Source organism: Centroberyx gerrardi, chromosome 17, assembly GCF_048128805.1.
Source record: "Centroberyx gerrardi isolate f3 chromosome 17, fCenGer3.hap1.cur.20231027, whole genome shotgun sequence".
NCBI classification, from domain to species: domain Eukaryota; kingdom Metazoa; phylum Chordata; class Actinopteri; order Beryciformes; family Berycidae; genus Centroberyx; species Centroberyx gerrardi.
The window spans coordinates 23,043,773-23,065,524 of record NC_136013.1 but is presented as its reverse complement, the minus strand read 5'-3'; the positions used below and the strand labels follow the sequence as shown (position 1 = coordinate 23,065,524).

General features: G+C 40.9%; 1 protein-coding gene across 1 annotated transcript; it reads left to right on the top strand.

Annotated features, from left to right (window-relative positions):
- Nucleotides 1-3: 3 nt before the first annotated feature.
- Nucleotides 4-12,620, top strand: LOC144542635 (E3 ubiquitin-protein ligase TRIM39). Its single transcript, XM_078289673.1, has 6 exons — nt 4-660; nt 3,140-3,235; nt 4,168-4,398; nt 9,134-9,156; nt 9,708-9,826; nt 11,146-12,620. Exons 1-6 carry the CDS (start codon nt 10-12, stop codon nt 11,733-11,735), a joined length of 1,710 nt encoding a protein of 569 aa, XP_078145799.1. The 5' UTR covers nt 4-9; the 3' UTR covers nt 11,736-12,620.
- Nucleotides 12,621-21,752: the final 9,132 nt, after the last annotated feature.

Sequence of the window (21,752 nt, the reverse complement as noted above, 5' to 3'; positions counted from 1 at the left end):
GATCTGACAATGGCAGACAGGGCCAACCAGGCTGATCATGGGGAGAAAGGGGGACCGGGGGACCGAGACGAAGAACCAAGTGGTCAATCTGGAGAGGCTGTACCTCTAAGCTGCCAGTCTATAGAGGATTGCCCAGGCTCTGATTCCGTAGAAGAGCAACAGCATCCAGGCCGCCAAAGTGTAGAGTCCGGATCGCCAAGCCACCAACCTGAAGAAGAGGATGAGTGTCCGGGCTGCCAGTCGGTGGGCGTCCTGGTTTTGCCCTGCGGCCACAAGCTGTGTCCGGCATGCATCCAGCTGAGCCAGGGGGAGGTGGGCCAGGACGGCTGCACCGTCTGCTATGGATCACAGCTGATGGACTCTGTTCTCCAGACTCTGCTGGACGCCCTCTTTCAGGGCCAGCCCAGGAGGCCCGGGGTTACGTCTGGAGCTGGAGAGCGGGTCAGGGGGAGAGAGGATGAGGTGAAAGCTGGGGATGGGGACGGGGATGGCGATGGTGATGGGGATCCGGACAGGGAACAAGACCTCTGTCTGCAGCATGGTGAGCTGCTCAGTCTGTTCTGCTTGGAGGAGGAAGAATCGGTCTGCCAGGAGTGTCAGAGAGACCAGCATGACGACCACCAGTGCTGCTCCATACAGGAGGCTGTCCTGGACTGTAAGGTCAGATGCAAAGGGGTGGGAAGGAGGAAAGAAAGCTATTACAGTAACTGTGTTGATCTTGACCCATATAAATGAATATGTAGAGTATCAGTATGATGTTGGCCTCTGGTGTTATAGAATTAAATAATTGGAACAGAGTCGATCTGTATGTTAAGATCAGATGATATTTTGATGATCACCGTGGGTAAATTGGCTTGTTGCAGCAGCAAAATAGTAATAGGATAAAGCAAAGGAAAAGTAGAATATAAATAAGAATAGAGTAAAGGAGAGTATTAAACACAGGGTAGGACCAATATATTGGTTTGCTGATATATCAGGCCAATATTGGTCTAATTATTTAGTCTAATTAAAAATGGAATGTGGTCCAATTAGTGTGGTCCACCTCTGATATGATGGCTATGATACAGTATTATTGACTACATATTTATTGTAGAATTGATCAATACTACAATGGTCGGAAGCCCTATTCTGAATTCATTCTAATGCAACATTTTGATCAGATACTACACAAGTATGTATGACTATGCTTTTTTTATTATTTTTCAATGAAGTATTTTAGTTCCAGAAGAATAAAATTCTGTTGGCCACAATGAATACTTGCACAAAATATTGGTAGCTTCAAAATATTGGCAGCTTCCAAACAAATCGGTATAGGTATTGGCATTCAAAAACCCATACTGGTCAAACCCTAATTAAACATAGCACAGTTCCCACATGTCAAGAACATTGAGTAGAAATGTATGAATGAATGTACTGAAAAAATATGAATTACAGTATTATGACGGTCTGCAAAATAATAGCAATAGAACTAGATACTGAGATTAATAAAAAAAAAATTATGTAGCTACGAAATGAAAATATACAAAAAAAAAAGATATATATGAAGTATGAAATAAGTAAAAAAGTGTAATAGATATCAATGTATATATAATGTAAACAAATTACATTAGACAATAGAGGAACCTGCAAACTGATTTGCTACAGCATATAAAGCCTCAAAAAAGGAAATCAGGGAGAGATAGCAAAAACAGTTCTTAAACAGGCACAGATCCTGTACAGGCCCATGGCGCGTGTTCAATTCATTTCAATTCAATGCGGTGCATTGACACATTGCTAGCGCGACATGGTTATTCGTTAAATACCACAAAGTTAAAAAGTTACCTACTGTTAAAGTTTGTAGGGCAGCAGAAGATATGGACATTCGTAAATTAACGACGAGTGGGACTCAGTGTGTGGGAGTTAGTGTGGCATTTAGCCTATAGGTGACATTTTGGCAGCCAAAGACGCCCTCCTAGAGGCCATCTCACGAAGCGTTGGCGACTGACTGACTGACCTGAATATGCCTCTTGATGCCCACGGCTGCAAGTGCAAAACATTGGGGACGTTTGAGCCCATCAGTGCAAAGATCATAACACGTACAAAGGTGTTTCTTAAATACACAGATAAGAAATAGGATTGGCTGATGATGGGCTGAAATGTGTGCTGTAATTTTTTTACTATTTTTCACTTTTTTGAATAATATATAATTACCACTAGTCTGATTTTTATGAAACTTGGGGTGATGACGCATTTTCGCAGTGATCTGGTGATTACAAAATTACACTGATTGGCTGATGGGCTTACTACAGTTAAAGGCCAAATTTTTGACGCCTACACTGTAAGTTCAATTTACATTACAGGATAAGTTTGTAAATTTTGGTCCTATATATAATTTGTCTCTCGCATACTTGTAATACTTGGACCCGCAGACAGTATTGACTCCCGAGTCAGCTGTCATTTGAAACAGCAAGCTCCAGCTAGGCCTCTTGCTGCTAACAAGTCCAAAGGCGGTGTGTCAGAATAACTCCATAAAAGCCAGTCATGTGAAAACGATGGTGACCAATCAACGTCATTGGAGAGTCTTCTCCCAAACTCTACCTGGCATCATGTGCATGTGTCATGAAATCATCATCATGAACTAATTTTAATTAATGTACTTTGCAACTTTTCCGTTTACTCTCAACTCCCCTGTGGAACCTGCTTTTTTTAGATATTTTGGCATACCCTGTTTGGGCCACTTATTAGTAGCAAGAGGCTAGCAACAGGAGCTTTTCGTTTCAACCGACAGCTGACTCGGGAGCCAATATTCTCTGTAGGTCCAAGTATTACAGGTATGTAAGAGACAAATTATACAATATATAGGTCCAACATTGACAAACTTATCCTTTAAACTTCCTACAAACATCCACCTACTAATTGGCCTGATGGGGCTGCCATAAATAAAGGTTAAAATTTCAAACTGAAAGGCCATAACTGCTACACCACTGGTCCAATTTTGACTAAACTTGTAGGGATGATGCATCCTGTTATTGATTGGCCCAAGGGGTGCCTGCATCATATGTTTCATGTGTCTGTAATGTGCATCATTGTGCTTTTGTCATAATATATGGTAAGGTGTAATATCGTGTATCTGTTATTTGCCCTGATATTCTGTCTATAGAGAGAGCTGCGATCTGCCATGAGAACTCTCCAGGACCAGTTAGACACTTTGACCTCCATCAGAGAAACCTGGCAGGACACAGCAGCTCATATTAAGGTATGCAGTATACAGTTACTTTTATCAGGTTGATCACATCTACAAGGTGTCAGTGGGATTCAAACCCACAGCTGCAGACCATATACCCTGTAGTAAGGTTAGAGCAATTCAGCGGCTTGCCAATATTGGCCTTTTATTAAAAATTGGATTATTGGCCAGTCAGTGTTGTCCACCTCCTCAGAGGTTCCACCCTGACCACAGCTAGTGGATGCTTTTTTTGTAATTATTTTAATTATATGTTTGACCAGAAAAATCATTCTAGTGTGGTGTGACAGTCTGTAAAACCTGCATTGTAAGGCACGTAATGAACCTGCCTGAAGGAGCAGACTTTTTTTTGCATGAAAACGGTCAAATTTAAAAATATTGAATATTAGCACAAAATATCAGCTATTGGCAGCTTAAATCCACCAATAACAGCATTGTGTTGGCCTTCAAAAACCCATATTGGTCAAACCCTAAAACCCACCTACACCTTCTTGATCTTAAAGGCAAGGATTGTATGCAAAAATAGCTGAATTAGCTGAAATGACTTGGGCTGCAACCAAGTAGAGCATCCATCTTTCCTTATTGAGACACCATAGATTCACTCTATTTGCCCAAATCAAATTCTGGTGTGCCTTCTAAACAGCAGCAAGCAAGCGCTCCGTCCAGAGAAAGCTGGACCACCAGCTTGGATGTTTGCCTCTCTCGTCCCTTTGGTATCCTTTGGTGTAAAGCATCCCAGACAGGCTGAGTTGGTAAACCTGAGTGTGCTGTGTGCAGTTTACGGGTGCCGCGTTGCATGATTCCTAGGTATTGTCCTGGCTGTCCTTAAATTTCAAATAGTTACATCTTGCTGTCTTTTGGTACGAAATTGCCTAGTGCAGTTTTAAAATGTGAAAGTGCAGAGAGAAGGCAACTCCTAACACAAAGCCTCATACACCTGTGCTCAGAGCCAATCAGAACACACGTCCCAGGTGTTGAGGGAGGACTTTGAGAAGATGCACCAATACCTGCGCGACGAGGAGGCAGCTCTGACGTCATTGCTGAAACAGGAAGAGGAAGAGAAAAGTCAGAGGATGAAAGAGAAGATCAACAGGATCAGTGATGACATCAGAGTGCTGACAAGCACTGTCAGAGAGACAAAAGAGGCCATGGGGTTAGAGGACTTCCTCTTCCTAAAGGTAACTCCTGAAAGCTACAATTTGCGATTGATGCATCGCCATGTGCTTGTTTTGTAGACATTGTGTTGGAGAAGGTGGTAGAGCGAAGTGCAACAGCGATGCCTCCAGGTGAGGCAGGATGCCTATAGTGACAGAGGTTGGAGATGGAGATGGATAACTGGCCATCTAAAAAGATAACGTTAGCAGTAGTGATGTGTAACCTGAGACAGATTCAACATTTACTAATCCTCCACCTAAAAGAAATGGTCCACGGAAAAGAAATTTGTGCATGACTATTCCTGGCACTGGATCAATACTGGCTCAACATTCCTCAAATGGAGAGCACTAAAAACTCTAAAGGGTTTTCCACTGACAAAGAGATAGCTACAGTCTTGCTATACTAGTAAGTGGAATTTTGTTTTTATTACCAGGCTCGTTAGCATCAGCATGTTAGCTAGCCAGCAAGGTTAGCTTTTGCTAAAAACAAACTACATTCTGAGGCATATATTTTGTAATTCCTGTTGCACAGCCGCGAGAGTGCAAATCGTGAATTGTAGCTTTAAACCTAACTATAAAACTATAACTCCTTGGTGCCAGAGTAGGGGAGAGCGGGGTAAGGTGAGCCAGTTTTTATTCAAAATGTTATCTTCGCAACTAGAACAGTAGTAAAAGATCCTTGTATGTCATTTTGCAAACCAACCTGAGTTAAATGTGACATTACTTGAAAAGTATTGAAAATAAAAGATTCAAAGCCAAATAAAAAAAAGGGACATTGCTGCAAACTAAATGCTAATGTGTTTTGTAAACAAACTGCAATCCAATAGCAACAAATAGGCTTTGTGTACACCAGGCTATTGATAGTATTCTGTTACATCACCACATGGCCTTCATCTTGGTAGGAAAATAACAGGTGATTGTAATAAATTAACAGGTGATTACAATCAAATGACAAACACAGCCAATGAGCTGTGTGTATTGTAAAGCGCCATATTGGTAGGAAATGCATGTGACATCATGGGAATACTATGAATTAAACAACCATTTCAATATTCCCCAACAACTCAATATTTCATGATTTAACATTTTTTATTGAACAGAGTCCTACTAAAGGCTATAGTGGCAACTTGTTGGAATTAAACATGTTAAAATCACACATAGGCAACACAAACTAGACTTATGAACATGAAAACAAAATATAGCAGGGACTTTGATGGAATGTTTACAAGACTGCCTATTTAATTCTTGCATAGCCCCTGGCTTTGAAGCCACACCTACCCAACATTCCATCTATCCAGGCTGCTGGGAAATACAAAACCCAACTCTACTCTCTACATTGACTCTACATTGGGACACACATTCTCATGACACCTTAATCGAATCAGGTGTGCAAGAGAAGAGTTGGAGTTAAAAGTTGCAGGACAGGGGGTCCTTGAGGACTGGGTTGAGAAACATTGCTCTGTATTGTTCGAGATACAGAACAAACAAATAAATAAATACATTGCACAGTTATTCATTAAAATACTATTGTTAAAATCAGAAATCAACAAGGTGGTAAACCAGAGCTATTCCCATAAATTACAGCACATGCTCCTGCTTCCTGGTTACAGCTTGGGCTACAACGCTCTCACTTTTTAGTTCCAAATTGTGATTTAGACTTCATTCATAGTGGAGAAAAAAAGTTCCACCTGGACTTAAACTCCTTATTAACTGTACTCTGCCCATCTCATGCAGCTGTGCTTCAGCCACATGAATCTAATTATAACTCCACTGCGTTCACGCATTCATATCTGCTCCACATGTATCTGCTGTGACGTTAATCAAACAACACAGACCTCTGTGGTACTGGAGTTCTGACTAGGCTATGAGCATACCTCTGCAGAGAGGCACTGGGGGGCTCCTCCAGTTCTAAAAATACCACTGCATCACTGCTATGACCCCTTAGATGAAAGCTATCCAGATGACACATCTACATTAAGTACAGAGACGGGTACAGAGTCAGATTCCCTCACCACACAGTCCTGGATGGATCTCTTCAAGTTTTGCCATACCTGTGCAAAGATAATAGAGAAGAAGGAACCAAAAAACACATCTGCCACCCAACATTACAAGCCACCAAGGAACACAAGATTACCTTTTTCAAGATGTGCATGTACACATTTCCCCAGACTTTTGCCATGGCGGACACATCCCAGGAACAGTCTGTTTGCAACCCGAATTTAATACATCTATGATGAAATATAGTAAGAGGCAAATCAGAGGAACAAAATAAGTGAACATAGAAATTCATCTGAACTCCACTTATTACATTTTCAAGCCTGAGACCCTTTTAACAGGCTGGCAAATGTGTATCTGCAATAAGCAATATCAGACCTTGTAACCAATCCTGAAACTAATGTGGAGATTTCATTGAGACATAATGATATAAACCAATATCCACACACGCGGGCCAGCCATGTTGGAAATTTTGACTTTGATCAACCTACCAGCCACGGTGGGCGGTTAGCTACGTCTCCTCCTGCATCTCGAGTCTCGACCAATCAGAGTAAGGTTCGGGCCACTGACCGCCAATTTGATTAGACGTGAAATTCAAATTCAAGACAGTGGGGAGTTACGTGACTGGCTAGTTTTCAATGAGACTAGTCAGTGTTTTGCTCCCACTGTCGGCAACACGCGGAGAGAGAGACAGTAGCTGCGGTATGAGACTTTTTTTTTTTTCATTCTGAATGAAGTCATTCCGAAGGAAGACTGTCGCAAGTGTTTACATCAACACTAAATATAACGATCGCATTGAGATGTGCGTTTACATGCTCCACAGTATGTAATCAGAATAAAAGTTTCTGACATGCGCAAAACACCGAATCCAGCACTCTAACATGGGCTTACGTTTTTAAAAGATGGACCTGCGTCGGTTATTTCTTTACTGCTGTTCTTTCTGCTGTTCTTTCTGATGAAGCAACAGTTTTATCAAAACATACGACTCCATAAATGTCAGAAAAAGACGTTTTGTTTTGCCCCCGCAATGATTGGGTCCATTTGTAATTTTCACCGCTGTAAACCGAAACTGGCCCGGAGAGGCGGAGTCAGGACTTGATATAAAACGGGCTGCACCGCCTACATCAAGCCCGAGCACCCCGGGGTTAATAACAAGCACATCCATTCGAATTCTCCCGGGAAAAAAGGGTAACGTAATTGACGTTACTTGCGTTAAATGCGCGAGCATGTGGCGAGATAAAGAAAGTGATCGGAATGAGTGTTTACATGACAAAATTTTTCGACCGGATTATGAAAGGGTTAAACCACCCCTCTCAAACGGAATTAAATTTCATTCGGATCGGCCAGTTTATTCTGATCAAGACGTTTATATGCTCCATGTGCCTTAGTTAGGCACACAGTTAGCAGTCTGTCTCTGTTAGTCTACCTGTCTGCCACTGAACCAGCCTGTGTCACATTGTGGCCAGTCTGTCAGCATTGTGAGCAAAGTCAGGCCACTGGGGCTCAAACTAGTGTGTGTGTGTGTGTGTGTGTGTGTGTTAGATTGTTATGAGTTTGTTAAAGTTTGATGTTAAAAGACTGTTAAGGTTCTGACTTAAAATGGATCTACAGTGCACCGCTGTTTGGGTGTCTGTATTTTGTTTTTGTGCATTTGAAGTGTGTGTGTGTGGTGTGAGGGAGAGAGAATTAAAAATGGATAACCATAGGTGAATATATATTAAATTAATACTTTTTATGTTGTTTTTTTTCAAAGCAAGACAAACGTTACACAAAAGTTAGTTACACACAAAAGTGCGATTACAAAATGGTGGCTGCTAAAAAATATGAGTGGCTGGTAGAATTTAGAATCCACCAGCCACTTTGGCTGGTGGAAGAAAAAGTTAATTTCCAACACTGGGGCCAGCTGTGCTGTGGTTTTCACCTCTTTTCTAAGCTTGTTGTCAAATTCTGCTCCGGAACGAAGCTCCTCCCAGGCCATTCCGTATAGCTGTTCATTTTTTTTAAACTAGCTTGGCACGTCCCTTGCTGTTTAAAAGGGTCTCACCCCCTCCCATTCCTGAAAAGTTTTCTCGTAATGGTGGAGTCGATGAAGCGAGCGAGGAAGCTTGTTAAACTAGTAAACTTGGTACCTGCCTCTTCACTTGTCATTGTGGGACATGTAACCTTCAGCGGGAGAACGATTTGTCAAAGCGAGACCAGTTACCAGTTATGCATGCTGCTTTGCAATGTATGTCCTTGGAAGGCCTCCATAGTGCAGTGGCTTTGCTGTGTGTTATTTACAAATGTGTTGCGGGTTCTGTCGTCCTGTAACGGTCAGAAAATTCCTTCTAATTCATCAGTGTAGGGTTTTTTTTAAATTGTGAAAAAACATGAAATAATCAGCCTACTGGACACAAGAATCGTATTAATGAATGAATTAAAAGCATTGGCTAGGTTTGATGACTCAAACAATATGCCAGAATTTATATGATGCACGCTACGCTATGAATTAAAAAGGTTTATCTACATCTACATTGGCTCACTGTAAAACCTGTGGTAGTCCAGTTGGTAGTTGGCCCATCAAAACCTGTTCATTTTGTATTGCAATGTATTTTAGGTAGCTCAATAAAACTGTCTAACACTCCATACTAGCCAGTAGCCCCACACAATCTAAATTAGTATGATCAAATCTAGGTGGTGATGGTGATTTTTACAGCTGGCAGAGAGCAGCTACACAGGTTTAGATTCCCCACTTGTAGTTCATGTCTCTCCTTTCTCCCCACAGAACTACAAGAGGGCCTCTGAAAGGTGAGTTCCTATTTTTTAGCCTCTTGTATAACATCTCATTTCATAACAGTTACATATTCATCAGCTGCACAATGTAGACTACCATTAGGTTTAGACAGTTCTATCGGTCTGTCGATGTACTGGGCCGATATTGGCCTTTGACTAAAAATAGCTGTTTTGAATGAGCCCCTGAAATGGGCACATGAATGGATCATAAGTTATCACCCACCTCAAAGAATTTCATTTGTTTGGGTTGCAATGGAGCATTTAAGTGACCCACGATGGTCTAAATACTGTTTCAGAGGCTTTTCCAGCCTGACAAGAATTTGGGGGAAAACACTGAGCCTGTGTAATTTTTATCATGTAAATGGTCAAATTTAAGGATAATGAATATTGGCTATCAACAGCTTCACTCCAAAAATAGCAGTCAAACCCTAGTTACCATTAGTTAGCTTTGCGTTGATTCCCAGGGCTCTTTAGAGCACAGGCAGAGGAAGGATTGTGATGGTTAGGTGAAAGAGTACGCCTTAGAGTTAGCTTAGTTGGCCTTAGTTAATTTTGGTGTCTCTCAGGGCTCAATGCAAAATAGAGGAGCCCGAAGAAGAGTCAGGAGCTCTGCTTGATGTGGCCAAACACCAGGGCTGTCTGCCGCACCGTGTCTGGGACAAGATGCAGAACATCATCCAGTACTGTGAGTTAACACATACAGCACTGTGAGACGATAAACTACTGAACATTACTCTGCATCCATACAGAAGAGTAATGGTGAACATATTCACTGTTCAGAGTAGCTTGGACAACCTCAAGGTATGGATGCAATGTATGTAAATTTGATTGCGTCGCTCTAATCAAGCCTGAATGCAACCCAAAACTAATTCCAAAACCATGGAGGAAATGTTGGCCACATACCATGCAGCAAGCCACATCGAGGCGAAGATGGTCTCTGATGCAATGGCCTCCTCCTCCAATAATCAAAACAGATAGATGTGAAAAATAGACACTCAAAAGTTCAATTTCATTGTGAAAGTCAACTTTGAATGGCTCAGGAAACTCCAAGTCCACAATTTGCCCTACTGCGCAAGCACCAGCTTTCTCCATGTCCATGTATCCCTTAAAATGTACTTAAAATTTTGTTTAAAAAAAAACTTTTGAGGTAGATTGCTATACCCATAACTACATGACTACTAATTAAATGCATATATACTTTAATTGATAATGGTTCTCCATGATGAAATTGATACGGACTATGGATCGGTCTCCGTTTGTTCATTCATTCGTTTGTCAGTTCGTTCATTTGTCCATCCATGTGTCATGTGCGATATCTCAGATACCTCCACTATGATACAATTACAGGTCAAAACTAGATGACATATTTGTTACTGATTGGCCCAGAGCAGCATAAGGTCATGATCACATGGAAGTTTTTTTGAATGTGCCTGCACCTCAGTAATTTTCAGTTGTTTGGGCGCGACAGAGGTGCGTCACTGGGGAACTCCAAGATGAACATGTGAACTTTAACTGCGCCGCACATTACGTCAATGTGAAAATAGCTCTTGACACGGGTTCTATCCAGGCAGAGCTCTTGGATGAGATGATAGAACTGTCGGTGCTCCGTTCTCCATAGGAAGACATCATCCTTATTTTCAGAATGAGATCCTCATTCTCTTCTTCAAGAGCAAGCAGAGCAGTCGCTAACCTTTTCTAGTCCAGTTTTATTTTCAAAGTTATCCTTATTGTTACTTCAAGTTAGCTAGCTGACGCTAATCAAGTTGTTGTGAAACTTTGTTTTGCATAGCAACAAGAAGGATGCTGTGCTCCTTGCGCCTAGTGACGGTCACAGCTGTGCTTTGCGGTTGAGCACGAGAAACATCCTATCTGATCACAGCCTAAGAATGTATTCTTTCAAAGTTTACACATTGTTTTAGTCTTGTTTGTTTCGCTCTCTTCCTGAATGTCTATAACTTTCTTCTGTCTTTCTCTGTCTCTCTGGCATGTCCATGTGTTTCCCAGTTCCAGTGACCCTGGACCCTAACACAGCCTCAGTGTGCTTAAGTGTGTCTACTGACCTGTCGAGTGTGTTTGTGTGCGAGGAGCAGTCTCTTCCAGACAACCCAGAGAGGTTTGTGTGCCTGCAGAGTGTCCTGGGCTCTGAGGGCTTCAGTTCGGGAAGGCGTAGCTGGGAGGTGGAGGTTGGAGACAACAGTCACTGGTCTATCGGCGTGTCCAGAGAGACCATCCACAGGAAGGACTGGTCTTCAAGCCCAGAGCACTGGTCTAACACTGATCTAAACCCTAGCCCTGCCTCGAACAGTAACACTGACCCTGCTGGGGGCCTGTGGACTGTCTCCCTCTCCTCTGGGGAGTACCATGCTTCCCCCGGCCATAGCGCCCCCCTCAGATTGAGGCGAAGGCCACGGAGGGTCAGAGTTCAGCTAGACTGGGAAAGAGGTTGTCTGACTTTCTCCGACGCCAACGACAACACGCTGATCTACCGTTTTAAACAGCAGTGGAGCAGTACACTAAAACCGTACTTCTCCACTACATGTTCCAAACACCCATTACGAATTACAGCTGGGAGGTTGACTGTCACCGCAGAATAATGTCACATGATCATACAGAATGCTTTTACTGGATAAGATATTAACCATCAATGTGGGGTAGAATAACACTACAAGACAAATCTGACCCACCGATTCAAACACCTATAGTGCACTGAGACCCTACTTGGCCTAACCATCCAATACAAATTACAGCAGGCAGAGTGACAGACACTGGATAATACATACTACGTGCAGAGTATAATTACTGTAGAATGACTGCAAAGTAACTCCACACCTGAACCTTAGAGAGCCATTAGGCTTTATTAGAGAGCTTAACGTGGAGAAATCACTAGTAATATTTATTTTGCTGAGGCAGTGAAAGTGCAACAAATACAACCAAGTTAGTTCAATTGCTTGAGACAATTTTCAAATGTGTTTTTGTTCAAGTATAGTAAATGTGTATTTACTAGGGTCTGGCAGATATATAAGTTTAAATAATAATAAGATATGTATATATATATATATATATATATATATATATATATATATATATACATACATATGTATAAATATCTTGGGCTGATAACCCACCTGCACTGAGCAAGATTTTTATATAAAAAATACATTCATCAGCCTAAATGACAAAGTGGGCTGTAACACAAGAGAGCATCCCATCCCCCATAATTGAGACACTGTAGATGGGCACAACATATCAGCAGCTGCAAGCAAAAACCCATATCAGTCAAACCCTAGTATTTACCATGCATGTACTTGGTTGTGTCTGTAGTCTGTATATTGAAAGTGTTTATCCATTTGTATATAGAAGATAGAGTGCACATAGACTATATATACAGTATATATGACTTGTTACTTGGGAAGATTATGTTTTCACATGCAGGACTGCAAGAACCAAACACTGGTGCAGCAGTGGTGTCCATTGGTTAGAAAGGAATAAAGAGCCTTGCTGACATATGGTTGTCTCTGATCTTTGGCTTTCCTGTGTTGGGCTAACACCTGCTTCAGTCCATCTCTCAGCATCCATAAGCGTCTGCCCATTTTCCTGTCTGAGGGAAAACATCATATGATCTGTCCTGGAACTCTATGTGCAACCCAACATTCACTCACACACACACCCACAACACGGGCACTGACGCACAGGCACTCACGCACGCACACACACACGCACACACTTGGCTCATTTACATGTATTCAACCTTTTACATCCCCCCACTGCTCCCACCCACCCATATCATTGACCTCCTTTCCTAAAATACACCATCAGCACATCACAGAATAAACAAGACCAAAAGTTCAACAAACCCTGCAATGAAAAACAATTTGAGAGACATATTTACAGGGGATTTTCAGGGATTTACAAAGCAAGATCTTCACATAATGATTCTTGTTATGAGGATTAGATCCTTCATGTCAAAATGGTAGAGGTATTTTGAAAGTGGTGTCTGCATGTATGAAATACTTTGAAGCTTCTTATTTTGTTGATTTAATGTTGTAATGAAATCATGCTGAGATGACGAGATCACCTGTGTCTTTCCACACACCTGTGACAATATAGTTTCCCTACATATAGAGGAAAAATACTAGTTACTATTAGACACTGATTCTGTTATGAAATAAAATAAGTGCTTAACAAAGAAACTATCCATCGTGTGCGACCCCATCCTTATCAATTTAAGCGACATATCATTTACACTTTGGTGTTTACACAGTGCATATTCTTAATCTGGATAGTGATAAGGATGTGGTTTTAATTAAACATTTATTTTTATGCAATAGAAACCTAGGGGCGTACACAACAGTCTTTGAAAACTCTGATAAATGCTCACAGTATAATCACACCGGTGTCAGTATGTTATCTTGAAAAAATTGTAAAAAACCGAGCTTTCTGTCAATAGTTGTGTTCTATTTGGATCAGAATTATTTGTTCTCATAGACGCACTACCTTCTAAGCCGGTGTAATCGTCCACGAGAGCCAGAAGAATCCAAAAATAACTGCTGACGTAAAGCTATTTTTTTTTAACAATTTAAACAAGTCCAGATGCTGTACAGTGTCACTAGTTACTCTGCAGAATAATGTTTTACATGCTAAACATATGATAAGCTCATACAATATGTTGCATTGTTAGAGTTTAAACTCCCCAGCAGTATATGGAGCAGTTAGACCGACAACATTAAAATACTTCTTACAGGTTAATGCAACAATAATTTAACACTCTGAAGAATGAGGACTTTTACTTTTGATACTTCAATACATTTTACTTAAGTAAATGCAGAACTTTTACTTTTACTGGAGTATTTTTCCATTATGGTATTGCTACTTTTACTTAAGTAAAGGATTTGAGTACTTTTTCCACCACTGCAATTAGTGCAGCTGTTGGAGCCAAAATGGGTGTTTTAAGTTTGGTTGATATTAGTCTTTTGCCATAGTTATTTTCACTCTATGCCAGTAAGGGGCAATAGCACAGCTATGGTGGTGGTTCTCACAATTAGGCATTAATATGCACCTGTGCACCTAGTTTGGTGTAGCTGGATGGCGGCAGGGGAAATAGTTCTTACCCAAATCAAGGCAAGAAGAACTCAAGAACTGTAAAAGATCGATCTATCTACAATAAAGGTTAGTGTTTGCTAATGGAAGTAAAAGAACCAAACTAATGTCATCCAATCACCACCGTGCTAATTGGCTTGGCTAAAAGAAGCGAACCTTTGGATGGATAGCCTGTAACCAATTTGTCACAACAGCAGCAGTAGAATAAAATTAGAATAGAATAGAAAACTTGAAGCATTGTGACCCTTCTCACATTCCCACTGCCTAATGCCTTTAACGATGCTTTCAATTCATATGCAACACTTAGCGTGGTGATTTTTTCGTAACATTTTGTCATGTATTTTTTTGTCTACATCAGTGATTCTTAACAAAAATAAAAGGTCACCAGTTCAACATGTTAAATCCCACACAGCATCACAGAGGCCTGGACACCAAACAGTATTTTGCTCAGTCAAGCTATTTTAATTAGCCGACTATTGGAGTGAAGCTACTGTAGAAACAGCAAATATTCATTATGTCACAAGAAAAGGCGTTTATTGCAAAACCATATGTATATTTGAAATACTCAGATTCCCACCGCCCTGGTCTACATTAGGCTACAATAAGTCATTTTTTTTATCAGGTTTTACTTTTTGCCCATTTTTATTCATATTTGTGCCACCCGATGGAGGCTAATGCCTTTAAGTTTGCTTTCAAATGCCTTATGTTGTGTTTTAATATGTCTTATAGCATTATGTAGCCTATATGTCCCTTATGTTTGTTGCTATAGAGATGCTTAAATAGATGCAGATGATTTACGTGTTATGGATGCTCATCTCAACACTTGTTATATACAGTCATTTGCACAGTTAATTGAAACGATTTATGAATTCTCAGGTTACATGGAAAAGTCTAAATGGAGACTGTAGTTTGGAATTTAAGTGATTTGTTTCCGATCAGAGTTTTGCCTGCAACCTGCCTGAGAATAATAAATATTTGATCCTGTCAGATCAGTACTGATAAGAAATCAAGTCAAGATGCAGTTCTCAGGTTTGCTCATGTTTGCTGGGATCAGATATATAGAAATACACTGAAATTTGCCAGATATTTACATACATGTAGATGGCATGAATTTGAAATGTAATTAGACACTGGAACTACATTTTCTCTGGATGTGCTGTTGATAATGTGAGCGGCTTCAGCAGCAAGATGCTTCACAGTCTGGAACAGAAACACACACTGAAGTGATGAGTGTGACAAAAATATATTTCAGCATCAAAAACATATAGACATACATTTCCCTTTAAACCTTTATACTACACTTAATAGCCTACTTAGACATTCACTCATATATTCAACGATCAGTATAATTTCTTACAATCACACACACACACACACACACACACACACAATTACCTGAACTCGATCACATAATACATTCTCAACATTAACATTCAAATTGGCCTTAAAACATAAACAGTCCATTTTATCCTGACTTGCCAAAAATGTACTCTCCAAAATACACCTTAAACCCATTTTCCTTATTAATTGTTGAGTGCTATTACACTGGTGTGATGTTAAGTGCATCAAAATAATCACCAACCAAATGAACATGCAGCTAAACTCTTTCTGAGCCGTACCAACTTCAGTCTCCAACAAATTCAGAAGAACCAAAATACTCTTTCCAAACATTCACTACTAACTAGAATCTTTAAATCACATTACACTTCTTGTATAGATTATTTAAACCCAGAAAATATACTTTTTTCACTCAACTGAAGCTAGCATTATTAAACTAGAAAGGTGCATTGATTGCTGAGCTGTGGCACTGGTGCAGTTTAGTGTGGGTACAGCTCACCCTTTCTGTTGGCTGTCTGTGACTGGTCTATCACTCTCCTCTTTCCCTCTTTCTTATCCTATGGCTGTATCTATGTCACATATTTCTGTGTGTGTGTGTGTGTGTGTGCGTGCGGGTGGATGTGTACGTACCAGCAGCTGTATGTGTGTGTGTGTGCGTGTGTTTTTGAACATGACTGTGGATCGTCTGTTCAAACTGAAACGGCTGAAGCAAAGTATAATATGTGTATGTAATGTTACAACTGTGAGAAATGTGGCAGTTTAAAACACTTCTGTGAAGGAGCTGTAATGAGTGTCAAAGTGATAAGTAATAATGTTAGAAATGTACTAAAATTTCATAATAGTAACAAGTACAAAAGTAAGAAAATATGTAGGAAGGCTTATGTGTAAAAGGTGGAAGGAGATAGTAGGAAGACTATTTTGTAAAATCTGAAAGGTATGAATAGCAGGTATGAAGAGTAGGTATATATTCAGTAGAAAAAAACAAAGTAAGAAAGTGACAAGTAATAATGTTAGAAATGTACTAAAATGTAACAGTACTAAGAAGTAAAAAGGTATGAAAATATGTAAAAGACATGTTGAAATGGAGAAGAGTGAATTAATCAGAAGAGCTGCATGTGTAAGAGAGCAGCAGTGCAGCAGAAACTACTGTGAAATAGAGTGGAAATGTATTAAAATATACTAAAATGTAACAATACTAAGAAGTAAAAAGGTATAAAAATGTGCACTTGGTAGGAAGAGTAGGAAGGCTTATGTGAAAAGCTGAAAGGTACAAGAGGTATGAATAGTATGAAGAGTAGGTATATATTCAGTAGAAAAAACAGAAAAGACGAAAGTGACAAGTAATAATGTTAGAAATGTACTAAAATCTAATAACACTAAGAAGTAAAAAAGTATGAAAATATGTCGTTGGTAGGAAGACTACAAAGGCGAACAAACTATCTGTTAGTAGGAAGGCTTATGTGAAAAGCTGGAAGGTACTAGTAGTATGAAGAGTAGGAAGGCAGTGACAAGTAATAATGTTAGAAATGTACTAAAATGTAATAATACTAAGAAGTAAAAAAGGTATACTGTATGTGTGTGTATAAATATACATTAATGATGCACATTCAAACATTATATAGCTTTCACGAACACTTTAATTTGTTATAACAACTCCCAACTGCTGTTTTCCAATGAAACTTTAAATGAGCTGTGGTGAGAGTGTATCTTGCGAGCCGCGGGCCATTACCACCAGACCAGACTCAACCGTTGTGCAGGCAAGTACAACCTCAGTGAAAAGCACGGTTTACCAAAGCTATGTAAAAAATATATTTGCTCACTTTGACATTTCATGACTGCTTCAATCATATACAGTTAGTCGGCTAACTTTTTGGTTAAATTCTGTCTGTTATAAAGTCTAAAGTTTATTTTTCAACCGCAGTTTATGTAGTTAGCTACCACCGGACCGGCTGGTTAGCTAGTACGCTAACCGGCTGGCCGGCCCTATAGCCACCGCTACCCCGCTAGCACGCTAGGGGGTAAGCGTAGCTGGTAGTTGGCTTGCTAATGCTAAGCTAACGTAAACCTAACTTGGTTATGTTGCTAGTTTACACAGTCTTAACTGCCCAATGAAAAAATTAAACACAGTAGCAGATGTCGCCAGCAATTTGTATGTTGAAGAAGCAGAGAAACATATTATCAGAAGAAGCAGTGTTGCTAAAAAAAAAAAAAAAGGCTTCTCACCAAGAACATCTGAGTCACACATTAACAGGGCCATTGATAACCAGGATAATTTATGGTATTTGTAACTCTAACGTTAATTCAAATTCATATGTGTGCACGTGAAAATTTGTCCGTTAACTGGCGAATGTATTATTATTATTGTTAATATTACCACTATTATTAAGACCAAGTTGAGTTATGCAACTTTATTTTACTTTTTGCTGCATCCTCTTGGTCTTGTGTGTGTGTGTGTGTGTGTGTGTGTGTGTGTGTGTGTGTGTGTGTGGAGGGCTATGTAATATATCTAACAGTTTCCTTTACTGCTGTTTTATTTTTGTGATATATAGAGGTTTTAGTGATATGTTAGTCTATTAAGATGCATAAGAGTCTTGCAGTCAACTTTGTGCCACTTTTTGTGTGAAAAGAAAAGAGAGGCTGAGGCAGCAGCAGTGCAGAGTAGGGAGAGGAGCAACACACACATAAGAGAAAAGGTATGTAGGGTGTGTGTGTGCATGTGTGCGTTTGTCTTTTTCTGCAGGAGGATCAAGGTGGAGAAAAGTGTGAGAGAGAATGATGCAGAGGTAGCAATTCTTGCCATGCTATACTCTGTAAAGGTAAGGTGTATATATTTGTGTGAATGCATGCAGTTATGTTTCTACATATGATATTAAACTGTTTGATTCCAAACTATTTTTAAAGTAATAGTACTGGTGTATTTATGTGTTTGCTGATGCCTAGCATTCGCTACTTGGCGAAGAGGAAGAGGATGAAGTGGAACTGGGCCCCAGAGGCTATGGAGTAGGCCATTGAAGAGGTGCGGGAGGGCAGGTGCAGTGTGAGGCAGGCAGCCCAGGTGTTTGGGGTCCCCAAGTCCAGCCTGTGTGACCGCGTCAGTGGAAAGGTGGTTTCCGGCTGCCAAATCGGCCGGAAGACATCCCTAACCCCTGAAGATGAAAGTTCCCTGGTGGAGTACTGTACTCTGCCAGTTATGGGTTTCCACTGACAAAGCCACAGGTCCTGGCCCACGCCCTGGCAATACATAACCACCGCCATCCAGAAAGCACCAAGACCGCCATAAGCTGGACGTGGTGGGACAATTTCCACCAGAGGCACCACCATCGCCTGACAATGAGGACCCCAGACACCATTGACCGTGGGAGGGCAGCCTGTGCCAAGAGGGGACCCATTGAAGAATACTTCACCTTGCTGTCCACCACCTTAGAGGAGCACGGGCTGAGGGAGAAACCCCGTCAGATTTATAACTGTGACGAGACGGGGTTTCAGCTGGACTCCAACAGGAGGAAAGTCGTTGTGCCCCGAGGGAAGAAACATGCTTACAAGCAGGCCCAGGGAACAAGAGAACACATCACCATCCTGGCCTGCTTCAACGCGGCTGGGGAGGACGTCCCCCCTTTTATCATCTATAAGGGGGGCTACCCGGGGGGACCTTACAACAAAGAGACACTAGACACTGAAGCAGTTGCTAAACGAGCCAACAACCGGCTACCGTTAGCTCGCTAGCTAGCCAACTGACAGAATAAACGTTCTGTCAGTTGGCTAGCGAGCTAGCTGTGTCCTCCCTTTCTAACCTGAACTGGGATGAATATAACCAATGTTAACTGATGTGTGGAGGAGCCTACATTATACAATATATACACTATATTCATGGCTAAGGGTGGGATAGTGAACTTAAACAACCATGCTTATCATTACTGTTAACATTATCTTATCAGAGTCAAGTTCAAGGATTATAGTATCTGTTGTACAAACTAACTAGTACTAAATTTAAAATACCCCGACCAACATTCTTTGATTAAAGCCCTATTTTACATCCAACAAATCACATGCACATAGAGTAGAGGCAGGAGAAGCTACAAAAATGCTGCTTTCCCCCTGTGATGTGATGTACTCATTCATTCCACTTGTGTTGTCAAATTTAATTTAGAATAAGTGTTAGTAAAACTTAGTCTATGTTGAAATGAGCTCTTACCATAATTTTCTCCAACTCTACATTACATGCATATAAACATTAATATATGGTCGGTCTCTCTCTCTCTCTCTCTCTCTCTCTGTGTGTGTGTGTGTGTGTGTGTGTCCTTGTCTTTCTTCTGCAGACAATTGTGCTGGCCAGTTCTTCAGGACCATTGACGGTAAGAAAAATCACAGACTCCTGATAAGTTGCCATAGGAATATGTGTGCATGACCTGAAAATGACCAATTTTAGGTTGTGTTCATGCTGGTCTGATTTTCAAATAAGCCGATGAAGCTTCCTTCCAATTCCAAATGTTTTTATTACACAGAGGCACACTCTTATACACAGTTAAACAATCAAGTGGGCTTTAGGATGTAGTTTCTATAAACAGAATGAAATAAACTATAATCATAGTTAAACAGTAGTTAATTTGTTCAGCTTATATTCTATGGACCTGTCAAACACTCAAATATCTAAGGATTTTTTAAAATGTTATTTCTGTTTTTCTAAGAGTTTATATTTTCACATTGTGGGACATGCTGAAATAATAAATCTTGCGATTAACACAAGGAATGACTGTTGCAAAATGACTGATCGTTTTTCCTCTCTTTTGGTAAACCTGCTGCAGAGAACTTAAGAGCTCCGTTGGAACCTGTGTGTGTCTCTCTCTCTCTCTCAGTCCAACCCCCCCCCCCCCAACCCTGCTATCCTGTTTCCTCCATCTGTTGTCTCTGACTTCTTTCTCTCTCCCTAGTTTTCACGCTCTTGCTCAACGAGCTTTGCTCTGGGCACCTGATTCAAACAAAAACCTTGACGCACAACCCTAACGGGAAACCTTGACGCACAACCCTAACGGGAAACCTTGACGCACAACCCTAACGGGAAACCTTGACGCAAAACCCTTACGCAAAACCCTTACTCAAAACCCTTACGCAAAACCTACCCCCTTTGAACAATCTATATAAAGTGCATACAAACTCATTTTCTGCTTGAATTACACTTGTTCTTGCTTTTTTGAATATCACTTTACAGACCTCGCTGAGAAACCCCAGTTGACTTCCTTGTGACCATGCCAAAGAAAGGTAAGAAATCTCAAGCTGCTAAAGCACGCTGGCAGAAGTTGGATGTGTCTCAATGTGCAATACCAACTGAACGGGCAGAGATTCTTGGTCCTCAGAGCAGCAGAGCAGAGGTAAATTTGTCACAGCCACCTAATGCTGATGTTACTTGTGTGCTGGCCTCCCACAGTCAGGATTCTGCGAAATACGGTCAGTTTTCCAGAAACAAACAGTGTACCTGTAACTCCCTGACTTTTCTGGCTTTTCTCCATGAGAATCCACAGATCACACGTGCAGACCTTGATCTTGTTTTAGATAAAGGTGATGTACAGATTTGTTAGAAACCAGATGCATCAACAGAGACGGCAGGCTTTTAGCTTTTTAGCTACTGATGAACTGCCAGAGACAGCAACCGCACGCAGACAAGAGTACAATGTGGAGAAGTGTTTGTCCAAGTATGGTGAATTTACAGCTCCTGTACCTGTTGGCGCAGACGACTATCTGAACCTTGCAGAAAGACTTCAGTGTTTGTCATCGGAAGTGAACAACGCACTGCTGATAATGGCTGGATTGTGCATCGCTGTATTCCGAACCCGGGCCGGAAGGTATGGCTTTTTTGACCCACACTCGAGACGACCTGATGGATTACCTTGTCCCCCACACGGCACTGGCACAGCTGTAATGCTTACTTTCACACATTTAAGTGATCTGATAAGGAGGCTTCATCAATGTTACAGTGTGCTAAACATATATCCAAGTTGTCAATATGAACTGATGCCTGTACTATTTCATGTGGATCAGCCCATTCTGGATGAAAGTTTCCAACGCACACATGCTAATGCACACAATGTTGTGTCACCTATGAGGGAGCAGGAGGTTCACATGTCCAATGTTACCCAGCCTGAAACTGAGATGTCCATTCCATCATGCTCGGCTACACCGCA

What these genes read in the sequence shown, in the direction of transcription:
- LOC144542635 (XM_078289673.1), top strand. Translation starts at nt 10, where the DNA reads ATGGCAGACAGGGCCAACCAGGCTGATCATGGGGAGAAAGGGGGACCG. An exon ending in ACACAGCAGCTCATATTAAG is followed by an intron (nt 3,236 to 4,167) that starts GTATGCAGTATA and finishes ACCTGTGCTCAG; the next exon opens with AGCCAATCAGAACACACGTC. An exon ending in GCAGAACATCATCCAGTACT is followed by an intron (nt 9,827 to 11,145) that starts GTGAGTTAACAC and finishes TGTGTTTCCCAG; the next exon opens with TTCCAGTGACCCTGGACCCT.